This window comes from Nanorana parkeri, unplaced genomic scaffold, assembly GCF_000935625.1.
Source record: "Nanorana parkeri isolate BGI_ZX_2015 unplaced genomic scaffold, ASM93562v1 scaffold484, whole genome shotgun sequence".
Lineage (NCBI taxonomy): Eukaryota > Metazoa > Chordata > Amphibia > Anura > Dicroglossidae > Nanorana > Nanorana parkeri.
In genome coordinates, this window is record NW_017306752.1 from 21,056 (window position 1) to 34,505 (window position 13,450).

The 13,450-nt window shown below is 41.1% G+C and overlaps 1 protein-coding gene across 1 annotated transcript in view; it reads left to right on the forward strand.

Moving 5' to 3' along the window:
* The window catches only part of LMBRD1 (LMBR1 domain containing 1), a 153,521-nt gene that overhangs the window by 17,455 nt on the left and 122,616 nt on the right, over positions 1 to 13,450 (forward strand). The window contains exon 3 of the mRNA XM_018560883.1: positions 6,716 to 6,779. Within this exon, the coding sequence (XP_018416385.1) occupies positions 6,716 to 6,779 (64 nt within the window). The remainder of the gene's footprint in view (positions 1 to 6,715; positions 6,780 to 13,450) is intronic.

The following is a 13,450-nucleotide window of genomic DNA, read 5'->3' on the forward strand; positions in this document are numbered from 1 at the left end:
ACAGGAGGCGTCCTGTTCTGGGAGATCAAGCAAAACTGTTTGTACTACAACAGCAGTACACAACTGCTGTTGTACTGTTCTGGGAGATGGCACCCTTCCCGGATCCTGCAGCTAATAAGTACTTTAACCTTCCTGCCCTCCTCTTGCTATGGTGGGGCTTGAGTGGTCAGGGGTAGCTCTCGCCTCCCTGTTTCCCTGTGCTTTTGTAGTGCTTACTGTATGACATGGGTGCTCCCTATGGGGGTATCTGCATCAGGGGTGTTTTTTCTGGTGTGTCAATGTGGAAAGTGTATTTTGCGGTTTCCTGTTCACGGTCAGGGTACTGCCTTGTTGTGTTTGTGCGGTTGCTATTCTAGCATGCTGGCGGCAACTCCATGTGGCTGCTTATTCCTTAGTGGCTGCGGCCTAACATGGGTGATCTGGATTCCATGTGGTTGCAGCTGCCTACAAGTCTTAGCGGCATTGTGACATTTGGGCAGCACAGCTTCAGTAGGCCGATCTGGGCATCGTGGCTCCATGTGCTCCATCACGTGGTCACCCAGGAGGTCCGGTGTCCGCAGCTTAACAGGTCTGATGTAGGACTCCTGGGAGACAGAGGTCCCAGGTCTGCTGTGGCACTCCCTGGGCAGGGTGATCCAGTTGCTGCTGCTAAGTGGGGTCAATCAGGAGGCTGTGTGTCTCTAGCTCACAGGTCTGATGTTGGACTCCTGGGGGCAGCAGCTCCATGTGGCCGCTCGGGTGGTTCTGGCATTTGGATCTATGGATCCTTCCCTCTTGTTTTGTCTGACCTGCCTGGGTACCTACATGGATTTACATACCTTCATGCTGTTCTTGCAGGTCTTTTGTTCCAATTTTTTGTTCCAATTTTTTGCAGTTCTGATAAGGAAAAGGGAAGACCCGTTCCCTTTTCTTGATCCTATGGGTCTAGTCCATAGTTTTCGCCTTAATACCAATCTGGACTGGCATAGCTTACTTTATCTGGAAGCCTTAGCACCTTTTAATTTGTCTGTGCTCCATATTTCTGATGTACCTCATTTGGCTCTGGACACTCTACTTTTTAGTGGTGGCGTTACTGTTGGTTCTCCGTGTCCAGTGTGTTTGCCATTTTTTTTTTTTGGTACTTTGTTTTTCTTTCTGGGTTTGTTAGATATTCCCATGTAGAATAGCTAGATGATCTTTGATGAGGCCTAGTCTGCATAATGTTTGACCAGGGTGCAATGCAAATGGTTCAGTCCTTGTAGGTTACATTTAGCATTATGTGTCTTTGAAACTTTGCACTGTAGTAGTTGATGCTTGGAGTGCCTAGATTTTGTCCTGGCTACAGTTTGAGCCAGGAAGTTTCCCTTGAGTCTTCCGTATCGGTGTTCTGTGGCATTGAAGCCTCTGCCACTGTCCTTTTTTCTCTCTGTCTGTCTGTGGAGAGGTTCTCGGTAGCAATGCTCTCCAAGTTCTTCAACAACCTTCCTCTGCTGTCTCTCCGACCTCCTCAGAATCTGGTGGCCTAGCACTCTGTTCATTCTCTGTACTGTGTAGGAGGCTCACAGTGATGTTGCTCTCCGAGTTCTATAGCATTCTATCACTATGTCGCTCGGGCCTGGAAGCCTGTGCCATAGGCTTCTCTCCTGTCCCTGCACCTTGGAAGGCTCACAGCACTTAAATGGCTGCTTCTTCCCTTCCCTCAGCTGCTAATAACCAGCTCTTCCTCTGTTTCCAGTGTTTTTTATGCTAGGACTCTGTGGTTCAGGGGTCATCTTACTTGTCATTTTGTGTACGAGAGTTCTGGATCGGATTGGTAATTACTTCCAGGGGGTCCTTTTTTGAGGCATTATTTTTATCTTTTTCGGATCCCTACAGTTCCTCTCCCTTTGGCAGAATGCATCTGTTGTCTCCATGGACAATCTACTTGCCTGTTCCTGTGGTTCAGGTTGTCCCTGACCCGTTGGCTTGCAGATCCACCCCTGGGGTTAGTGTGTTACTCTGATATTTCTGTGGTCCTCTTTTATGCGTGCTAGTGGGTCAGTCTGGGGATGGGTCCTATGCATGATGGGACTTGACACTGGATGGATCTTCTCAGCATGTCCTGATTTTGGGTTTGGAGATCTTAGTTTTTGGTGGCTACTGCCACTCTTGCCATTCTGACTGGGAGTCCTGCATTGGGGTTTCTGTCATTAGGGAGCATTTGGATCCCTCAGATGGTGGTGCAGCGTTGAAGTGACTTGTCTGCAAATACCAGATTGTGTGCTCAGATCCTGCATAGGGCAACAAAACCTTGGCACAATACCGGTCAGAGGTGAGATGACCCCAAATTATTTTTGCTATGATGTAGGCGGTGGGGAGGATTCTGGTCTAGTTGGATTTTCAGATTCTACCTTCCTGCTCTCACTGTGTGGAAGCTGGACAGTGGATTACCAGTTTGCTTAGCCCGCAGTGCCTGTGCTTGGGACTAGGGTTGCACAGATACCAAGTACAGTACTCAGTACAAGAACGAGTACATGTACCGATACTTTTGAGCTCCAAGACTACACTAGAGAAAAATTCAAAAATTACGAGGCAGCTGTCATTTGTAAGGAGCACACGGAGCTCCTGGAATTTGTACATCTCTGTTCTAATGTACGATTTTGTTTTTATAAATATAAATAAAGGGATGCACAGATACCAGTTTTGCGAGTACGAGTACTTACAGGTACGAGTACTGATACATTTTTGTTTATTGTCATGTGACAGTTTTTCTAAAACAATACAGACTAATGATTTCAGTACAGGGGTGGAGCGTCAGAGCCAGGTCCCAGCTGCAACCCTGGTAGTTCTCATGAAAATGCCAAGTATCTGCACTGGTACTCAAAGAGTATCTGTGCATCCCTACTTGGGACCATGGTTTCTGCTCCCTCTGCTGTGCTGTGATCTCTGCAGTGTTGTGGACAGGAGACGTTGGAGCTAGTCATCCAGACTCAGTGCTCGTTTTACCTTGTTTTGTCTCCAGTTGTTTATAGAATCCCCTGCTAAGGGATCTAATGACTCCATTGGATCTATTCTGCAGGATCTGTATCTTTGTCATCCCTTCCTCGCCTACTATCATCTAGGGTCGAGGTGAAGGAGTTTTCAGTGGTAGTTTCAGGTTAGTGTAGACGTTGTGGCTTTCTGACCTGTTTGAGTTTCTGGCAGACTCTCCATGAGCTGTTCCAAATTGCCTGTTTTTTACTGTTCTAAGGGCTACTGTTCTAACTGCTAGTTCTTTCCATACATTATGGTCATTGGCTGCACGGCTGAGCAGATCTTATATTCAGGGGTCTGTCGGGGTTGGTTATCCCTGCACAGTTCCAGACAGGTTTCTGTCTTTTCTGTATGTCTGCTGCACACATGGAAGTATTTCTTGTTCAGGTGTGAGGTATAAAGTTTTTGGTCTTTGTGATTTTTTTTTTTTTTGGGGTGGGGGGTTGTGTATGTACCTTAAGTGGTGTTTGAGCATGGGTGCCTTGCTGGGGCCTTTTCTTGGCCTTACATTCTTTTATCTCACCTTCATTATTTTCCTTTTCTGAGGGGCGTTTCTCCTTGGTCGTCTATGTTTTATGTTGTTCTTGGCTTTCGCCTTACCTGGCACAGTGTCTTTTCATTGTTTCTGCCTCCTGTTCTCTGAAGGATTTCTCTCCTCCTTGCTTAATGTGGGTCGTGCTGTGTATGTTTTCTTTATAGTTTGCTATTTTTTGTTAGCTTGGTTTCCTTTTGTTTTCCTTCAGGTCCCCGGGCAGGGTACCAGCCTGTTGCTCCTTTATATTTTGGCGGCTCTTGCTGAGCTTCGTCTTAGGACCGGGTTCTGCCCTTCCTTTTAACTTTTTGTCTGCTTGTTGAAGTATTCTTCAGCCTTTTGGCATCCTATTTTTTATTAATTTTTTTTAAAGTACAGCATGCTTTTTTTTTGCACTGGAATGCACAAATATGCATGTAAATGCACCAAAAAATAAATTTTAACTCCTTCCTACTATCTCCAAACCTTAAAAAAAGGTGGCCTTGTGCTTTAACTTGTAAAACGTGTAGATTTCAGCTGTGGCTCTTCCCCACATTCTCATACTTAGACTGCATGCTTGCACCTTTTTATTTTTAACATAATGTTATTATCAACATACTCTAAATTAGTGCATGTATATCTAAGTGTATTAAGCAGATGATAGTAAAAAAGCTTGCATACAACATCAAGATTGTGAACATTAATTTCTTACACCCAGTCACAACAAGTATGTTGCACCCAATCACAATTCTGAGTTCATACACATTCTATTTAAATTCGATCTTGCTGAGCCATTCTGCAATTTATTCCTCCTCCTATTCTTCACAGCATCATTCCCCTCTCCATCTTGGCATATAATATGAACATTGATCAAGTTGCAATTCAAACAGAAACTTTTCCCGCAGCTGATAGAATTTTTTTCCTTTGATGCCAAGTGGAAGCCATCTTCAGAAAACAGAGATAAGGTTTTGTCCTAGTTGATGGTTCCTAATGCAGAATTCAAGTGCAGCTAGAGGATTTGTTTGTGCACACCATAATGAATGTCTTGCTCCTTGACATTGGTACAAACGGCACCTGGAAAAATTCCTCCCAACTCTTGCTTTATCTTTTACCTTTACTGACATCTACCATCGATAGTCCAGTTTAAAGAAAGACAAAAGAAGGACAGAAGTTTCTGTCTTGTTTGAAATTATCAACACATCTAAACCTTGAGGAATGAAAGAAGTACTGCTTTCCAAGTTAATTTAAACAACCTAACAATAAATCCTTTAAAACAGTTCTGTCACTACACCTAAATAAAGAATCTGCTGTCCGAAATAAAGTATAGGTCTCTGTACCTGTTGCGCCTGAATGCTAGGCTGTTCTCCCTTGAAACTCCCTCCCCTACATTTCTGTTGGTTATCACAGTCATAGGCTACCTCACTTGCCAGTAGTAATGTGCAGGAGGCAGGGAGTGGCCAGCAAGCTTCAACACTAACAGGAAGTGCTGAAGGTTTGTCCATCAGAATGGTTTGGCATTTGTGCATAATAGAATGGACAGCTTTTATGTGTAGCCACCTCTGAGTGCTTTCACCTTATAACTGACAGCAGTGACCTTGTTTAAGCATAGCAACAGAGCACAGGGACTCAAACTCCTGGTAATATAGGCATGATCGTATATGTAATGACCAGTGTATTTTTGTTGAAAAAGCAGCTCGTAAGACTAAAGGCATTAAAACCTTTTTATATTCTATATTATCTTTCTGCTTTCAGGTACTGTCTCACTAAAACATACATGTAAGAAAATCATTCTTGACCCCCATCTATCTTCGAAGCTTTCAGTCTGTTTTTACTCCCTTTCATCTTTCAATTCCTGGAAAGAAAGGTTCTTAACACTTCGACCTACTTTCTGTCTGCAAAAGTTGCCTATTTGAACCTATATATATTATCATATCTGTGAGAAGAGTCTACTGAGGCTGCTTTTATCACAGACCAGTGTCAGTGCCACTGGAAAAGGTAATTGCAAATTATTTATGGTCCCAGACCTGCTCCTGATACTTAACCATACTCTTCTTTTAAATTCCTGTCTTAGATCGCTATGTCTAATGCTTTCTATATAATTTTCCATCTAATTTAAATGTGGGTTTATATTACATTGTAGTTTATATTCCTTACATCTATCCACATTTCAGCACAACCTTCCTCTCTTGATCATCCTCCGTGGCAGTTGTTCTGCCATTGGAACAAGAAAAATAATTTTTAGACCTTCCTTAATTGCATCCTTTACCTGGAAGATCTGTCTGAAAGTGGCTGTCAACAATGGGGTACTGTTACCCCACACTTCCATTCTCAGTGCTTTAGTTAATTGGAAGCTGTCTGCTTTATAGAATCCTATGAAGCCAACGACTTAACTGTTGGACAAAAGTGTGTAATAACAATACAAGAGCACTGACAACTCTTTCTCGTACAGAATGCAGAGAGTTAGATGTGATTAACAGAGTACACTCACCTCATGCACTATGTACATTTCTGGCTTAATGGAGATTTTTACTGTCCTATTGTAAAATCACCAACTTCAGTCTAGTTTGCTTTAATGGAGGAATACACTAAAATATAATCATTAGCCATCTCTGTATGGATGAGTCTTGATGATGGGCTTTGGGTTTGTGTCTGTGGGCAAGTGCAGTGTGCTTTTGACCTCAGTTTGAGTTGCTTCTGAGATCATTCAGAATTTATTGACAAGTGTATGCTAGCTGCTTCAAGCTGACTTTGATTTCCAATACACTTGTATGGGAAGAGAAGCAGTTCTGAAACCCGTCAACACAGACACTTTGTTTTATCTACAGTTCTTGAATTTTTGCAATTGTGTAGCTTTCTTAAAGCATTTAAAATACGAACGCATCACGCATTTCTTTTTTCCAATTGGTATACACCAAAGTCAAATACTTGTAAAACATATTGCATATTTTTCTATAGCACAATACATAAATAATCCCTCAAAATGCATTTTATAAAGAACAAAAGTATGAATGGGTTGATAACTAATTTCCGAGGATGTTGTGCATGTTTTCAGCTGCTGCAGGTGTATATATTTTCGCAATAAAACCCATTGATTCAGACATATTCATGAATGGGTGTGGAAAAACACTATTTGGAAAACTGGCATACTATAAAAAGAAATACAAAGTGTTATTTACAGCGATCCAATATTTGAATGTTTCTTTTTGTCTTTAGGAATGGGCTGAAAATAATGCCACGCGATTTCAGATTGAAAATACAGTCTTAATTGGTTATTACAGTAAGTACAACTCCTAAAGAGCAATCCAATGTGGCAGATAGTATACAGTATAAATCATTAAATGAAAATAAATGTTCCATAAACTTAAGAGTGATTTAAGTCACCTAGGCTTATTCTTTACAAGGACCAGTGTGGCACTAGCACTTTTCTTCTGGTAGTTTCTTTATAGAATAGGCCTGATTGTGTATTCCTGATCCGTTCCAGACCAGGCCAGAAAAACACTTCTTGTCCTATTTTGTCTGGTCTGGAATGCACTGGAACACATAAAAACACATAAAAAATGCAAGGAAGGCACCTGTAAAAAAGGGGTTTAAACCCGCGGTGTGCAACGGGTTAAGCTAAAAAAAAAAAAAAAAATTCCAATTGCGGTAAAAACGCAATGCACTATGTTTCAGATCTGGTCTGGTAAATGGTGTGAACCCAGCCTTAGAGAGGAACTCCATGAATTAAAAAAAATTTACCCTTGTAGTAGGGCTACCTCTGCACTGCAAGGCTTAAATGCTAATTTTGTATGGGGAGTCAAATAAAGCAAATATACTTACCTGATCCTCTGGTCCAGCCGGGCAGCTAGGCGGCCATCGAACCATGGGCTTTGGCGCTTTAAGGACCACTGACGTTATCACATCGAATGCACGTCCATTGACTTGCATTAGATGTGAGGACGCTGAGGCTGAGAGCTGAGGTCACATGGTATTGTTTGTAAACAGCCATCTTGACAGCTGCTGGTGTATTTCTTTTTCAGTGCACAAAAAAACCTCTCTAGCTATTTTTTTTTTCTGACAATCCAGAGTTTAAGAAGTACTCTATGTCCTATAAAAATATTTTAGGCATTAATGATCTCTGATCTTGAAAGGATTAGTATGTCAATAAGCCCAATATATAAAAACTTTTATTTGTAGTCATGTGTGTCACTACTAATGGCAGCGTCAGACAGCAAATCCAAAAAAATACATTAAACTTCCTACGTGAGGGGGCTATGTTCGTTCTAAATCGTCCCACTGCATGTGGGAATATAGCCACCCTGCACAGTGTGCTTCTGAGACTACAGTAAATCCTGCCATATAGCCAGTTCTGGCACATAAAAGCAGAGCACAAAAAATACATTAAACTTCCTACGTGACCCGGGGGCTATGTTCGTTCTAAATCGTCCCACTGCATGTGGGAATATAGCCACCCTGCACAGTGTGCTTCTGAGACTACAGTAAATCCTGCCATATAGCCAGTTCTGGCACATAAAAGCAGAGCAAACTGCTTATTGATAAAATCGATATTCACATGGTACCAGCACGAATACTTGAAAATGGGGGCACATGTGCTGTAGAATCAGTAGGGATTGCTGGGATTTCTTGTATGACGAGAGTGGTGCATGTGACTGCAATATACATGCACTGTTTGTACCTCTATAGTAGAAGTAAAGGGAAAAGAGCCTCCATGGGGGGCACAAAAAGACAAGATTTATAAGACCAAAGAACCATAGGTTACAGTAATTTGCAGTTTATAATAAATGACTGTGCTGTATAGTGGATTAAGATGTAATTGTATGTAAGGTTTAGTGACAAAATATGGGTAATAGAAACATGGTGAAAGATGATATTTAAAACTGATAATGTATGCTTTGGTTATGCTGCTTTATTTGTGGTGTTCATCTTCTTTTCTTCCAAATTTTGCTTAAACAAATAAATTGTTAATAAGTAAAGGTACACATCAGCATGGGTCTGCAATAAGCAGACAATACGCTGTCAGATTATAAATATAGATACTTACTTTTTCATAGCAGAAATCCTTGTTCCACCTGCCCGTCCTGTACATGGCTGTGCACCGTGTTGACATTCTCTTCCGTTCCTGATAATGTCACAAGCCTTGAATAATGGGCTGCCTGACACAGGCTCCACGTCTGCTTTCTGCAAACAGGAATTGTTTAGATATCTTTTTATAGACTTCCCTTACTTTGTAATTATCTTTATTTTGAAATCCTCACTGCTTAGAGGTGCCTAAGTGCAATACTTCTTTCTGAGTTAGTTAAATTGTTAAGCTCTGGAGCTGTCTTCACCAAATTGTTAAGCTCTGGAGCTGTCTTCACCTTGCTTGGATAAAGGCCCAAAATATCAATTAAGCTTTGACATTTTACAAACAAAGCACTAGTAGATTAACTGGAAGGGTGCCCAATGGATGCATGTCACATTTTATATTTTAACTTTGTCAGTGTATTATACTCTGCGAATAAATAGGGGTTGTGCTTTACAATTTGCTGAAATATGTCATGTTTAAATTGTATATGTAGGCATTTCCCAAATTTACCCCCAAACTTTCCTCTAGAGCAGCTTTTCTCAACTTTTTGTTTTTACCTTAAATTATTTTCAGTTTTCAGGGAACCTCTGCTAAATATGATTATGCCTCCAGTTCTCGGGTACATTAGTATGATCAATAGGTTGTAGAAAATGTTTTAATTAATTTATACCCAGAGCAGATATTTGTTTGTTTTTCATTTTTAACTTCTCCCCTGCTTAATACAGCAACATTATCTTTTAGGTGGGAGATTCATTGCTCACTGCTCAAGGGACCCCTAGCACCCTCAGTAGGAACCCTGGCTGAGAAAGCCTTCTTTAGAGCCTGTCCCAGCACAATTTCTTTCTTTTACCTATTACTGTGTCAGGTAACAGCTTTTCTTTATCTTCTACTGAGGGACACAGGATTGTAGTAATTCTTGGACATATGGGTTACACTGCCACCTACAGGAGCTTTGGACACTGGCAAAATGTATAGCCAGCCCAAATATAATCGCTTCTCCAAAAATCATCCCTCAGTTTGTAAGCTAGTGTGCTAGTAGGTTGGGTGTCTTTTCTCTCAGCTGTCGAAAACTCAAATTATATATTTTTTTACGGTGACTTTTCTCTTCAATTAAGATATTTATTACACCTTGGATACTGTAGTTTTATATTTGCTAACTTCAGTCAAACATGGCGCTTAAGTCAGTCTCTACACAGCAACTATCCAGATCTGTGGCTCCTCAGAAACATCTTTAGAGGCTGTACTTGGACCTTGCTGGACTGAAGATTTTGGGGCAAGCATAGAATGTGACCTTTGGGCACTGGGCTCTGCTTTTTGGTGCTTTCCAGTTCTAAATATACTGTGTTAGCTACAGGGTGCTCTCCAGGTCCAGGACTATGGCACAGCCTGTGGTGTAACCCAGACTCTAAAGATTCACTTTTTGTCTGAGTCTATATATGTGGCAAAGATTAACTTGGTGAAAGAAAAAAAAAAAGTCCCCACTAGAGCTACACAGTCCCTATAGTGCTTGGACCTATAACACCAGGGGATGCCTGTATAACTAGACTCTAGCAGAAAGTCATCACCACGCCAAGAAGTTTATTTCAGAGATTTATTGTAAACAGTCCAAGCTGCCATGCTAGCGTTTCAAGGCCTCACATGCCGACTCAGCGACAAATGCAATGCATATGTTACACACACATATAATACCAGGTAACCCATAGCAACCATTGCCCCCACCTCCATTGCTGCCATATTTATATTACAGCGTAACTCAGCCATCCATTGTACTGTGCTGTATTTTATGACATTAACAGTAACAGTCTTTTGCCTGGCCAGTTTTTTTTGGAAGATTGGGTGATAATTATGCTGATGATTGGGCCATTTGTGATCACTTTACACCACAATGACCAAACTTTAGATTTGGCCCATTGCATTATCCTTATGCCATGTTATAACATCTTGTATGCTCGATGGGTCTGCGGGTAATGGAAACATAGATCCAATCTCCCTGGTCCCCCACCCTTCCGTCCACCATTTCTGTACAGTGTGCAGGTTCATGCACATGCGCACACACACGTCTCCCCCTTCTGTTTTATTCTCCCTCTCTTGTTATCTTTATTTTCTGTTGCTCTATTCTGTTGTACCAATTTTCAGGGATTCCCATATGATCTTGTGTGTGTATTTATGTCTATTTCTCTCTGTCTTTCTCTCCCTCTCTTTCTCTCTCTTGCTCTCTCTCTCTCCTTATTTGTTCTAATGGTTTAAGACATTTTATTAACTTGAGTTCTTTAGCTGACTAGTCTTTGTAAATGTTGGCCCTGGCTGCTGTGTGACAAATCTATATTTAGTTGGTTGTTGGAGGAATACTACCATTTTTATTAGGTTAATTCTTACCGAAAACATTAGGTTAATATGAAACCATTTCCTAAGGCAATCCTTATTGCTTTCAGCACAGGAGGGATATTAACTCAGTATAATTTAACGATATTTTTAGAAATATTGAATGCCAAGTAGGGAATTGTATCCTTAAACCAGACAAAAGAATAGGGTGAGCTCCATTATGGTTTTATACTTTTAGGTATAAAGCTTTAGATTTATCTAAGTTTATAGGGTATTGTGATATGTTTCCAAAATTCCAGATGCTTTTTAAACAAACAAAAAAAAGTCCAGTGGAGGGCAACCAAACTAATTAGGGGTATGGAGGACCAGAGCTACGAGACGAGGCTACTAAATTTAAACATGTTCACATTGGAGGTGAGGAGATTAAGGGGGGATATGATTTCCATGTACAAAATGTTCAATGGTGCTAGCAACATTAGCGATAAACTATTTAAAATTAACTCTGTTACAAAAACTAGAGGCCACCACCTAAAATTGGTGGAAAAGAGGTTCCAGCACAAGGGGTGAAGGGGGTTCTTCACAGTTAGAGCGGTCAAGGTCTGGAACTCACTTCCACAGGCGGTGATTTTAGCAAAGAATGTGGAATTGTTCAAGAAACTTTTGGACGATTTCTTAAGGGACCGTAATATACAGGGGTACAAGTAGTACTCCTAGGAATAAGATCCTATGGGTTGGACTTGATGGACTGATTTCTTTATTCAACCTCAAATACTATGTAAGTGATGAGCACTTATGCTTTGCTTGCTTAGAAGTGGTGTCCATCCTGTTGCAGTCCAGTAAAGCCAATTGTTGTGTCTTGATTTTGGAGTAGTGAACAGAGAAATTTGCTCAACCAAGAGAATAAGGCTTGTGACCAAACCCCCATCTTTCGAAATAACTCAATGGGATTGTGAAAGTAGATTGGAAGCAGGTCCGAGGAGGTCAGAAGCACCTTCAAAGGAATGCAGAAAGATCTCAAGAGCACCTCCAAACTTATTTTCAAATGCAAAAGCTGTACTCCTGATAGATAAGACACATAATGCATTACTTCAGCTCTGTATTCATTAATGCATCTTAAATGTAGTTTGAATGCAAGCAGTGTGACTGCCTTATACAGTACCAGCCTTTTGCAGCCCTTGTACAGCAGAACTCCGACTGGAGGAGGGAGATGCAGCACAGGAAGGCTCTCATTTGTGCTCATGTGCTAAAAAGGGGCATACTGATAGGTGGAGAGAGTGGATTGACAGCAAAATGAGAATCAGTCTGCTGCTGCTGCTCCTTTGACTGTCCAGTTATAGGCTGAGGGACAAGACCTGATAATATTACTTAACTGCAGCCGAGATTTGGTCTCCTGCTCTGCCAGGCAAGGGTGTGTTGTGTGGCAGAACTGTATAAATCTTAAGACTGGATGAACAAATGCAAATCCTTTGACAGATAAACAGCTCCTATATGTGGATTTGGTGTGTGTATTTAGCTGCTTGCTTGGAGTTCAATGTTAAATCCACCTGCAAGCATGCTGCATTTGCCCATCTACTCAGGCTCTTACATTTTCACACTGCTAGTGTTGGATAGCTTTGATTATTCAGTACATGGTATAGCTCAAAAGTGGTAATTTGTTCATTCAGGTGGCCTTTATCTATTATTAGATTTTCACTGAAGACCTAAAAGCATTGAGGCCTGTTTATAGAAGGTTAAATAATTTTCTTTTTTCTGTCAAGTATTTGCCTTGTTTCTGTTTGACTGCTTTATAAAGCTTATTTGATTTGTGACTTTTCCTTTTTCCATTCTATTTGATTTCAGCTTTTTTTGCTGTATGAAACAAAGACGTGCCATCTTTAGAAAGGGGCTATTTAAGTTTCACTAGGGATTTGCTTCAAATATCATTTTGTAGGAGAAACAAATAAGACTATTCAAAATATTTTTTTACCATTTATTTTTCAAGATCTTAGGCGCTTATCTATGAAAAGTGTGCTAATAAGAAAACAGATTTCTTGTCTCCCATTGCAACTGTCCATTAGCAGATGTGTTAAAAACAAAACATTGCTTTTGGTTAGTTGCTATGTACAGCAAGAAACTACAACATATTACATAGAATGTTGTAGACCTGATTGTGGCAAAAACAACTGAGATTCACTAAATTAGCCAGTTTTGAAGCTGTATTTAACCCCGTAGTGACATGTGACGTATATAGTACGTCACTGGCAGCAGGTCCGTTTAAACAAGACCCCTGTGGGTCAATGCTTTTTACATTTGTAGAGCTGGCTGCCGGCTTTATTATAGAAGCGATTCTGGCGGCCACACCCGACACCCTCACCCTGTTTCCCAGGCTCCTCTGCCCCTCCTGCGGGTCCCGGATTTAGCGTCGCGGGTGTCGGCGAGAAGCTGAAGAGAACAGTGAACGTCCGTTCACCGATCTTCTCCCCGTTCTATGGGACCGGGAGCTACGCGGATTGCATCACTTCCGATCCCTGAGCTGTCATTGCTCTGCTCCTGAAGCTGAGCAATAAGCTATCGAAGTACTA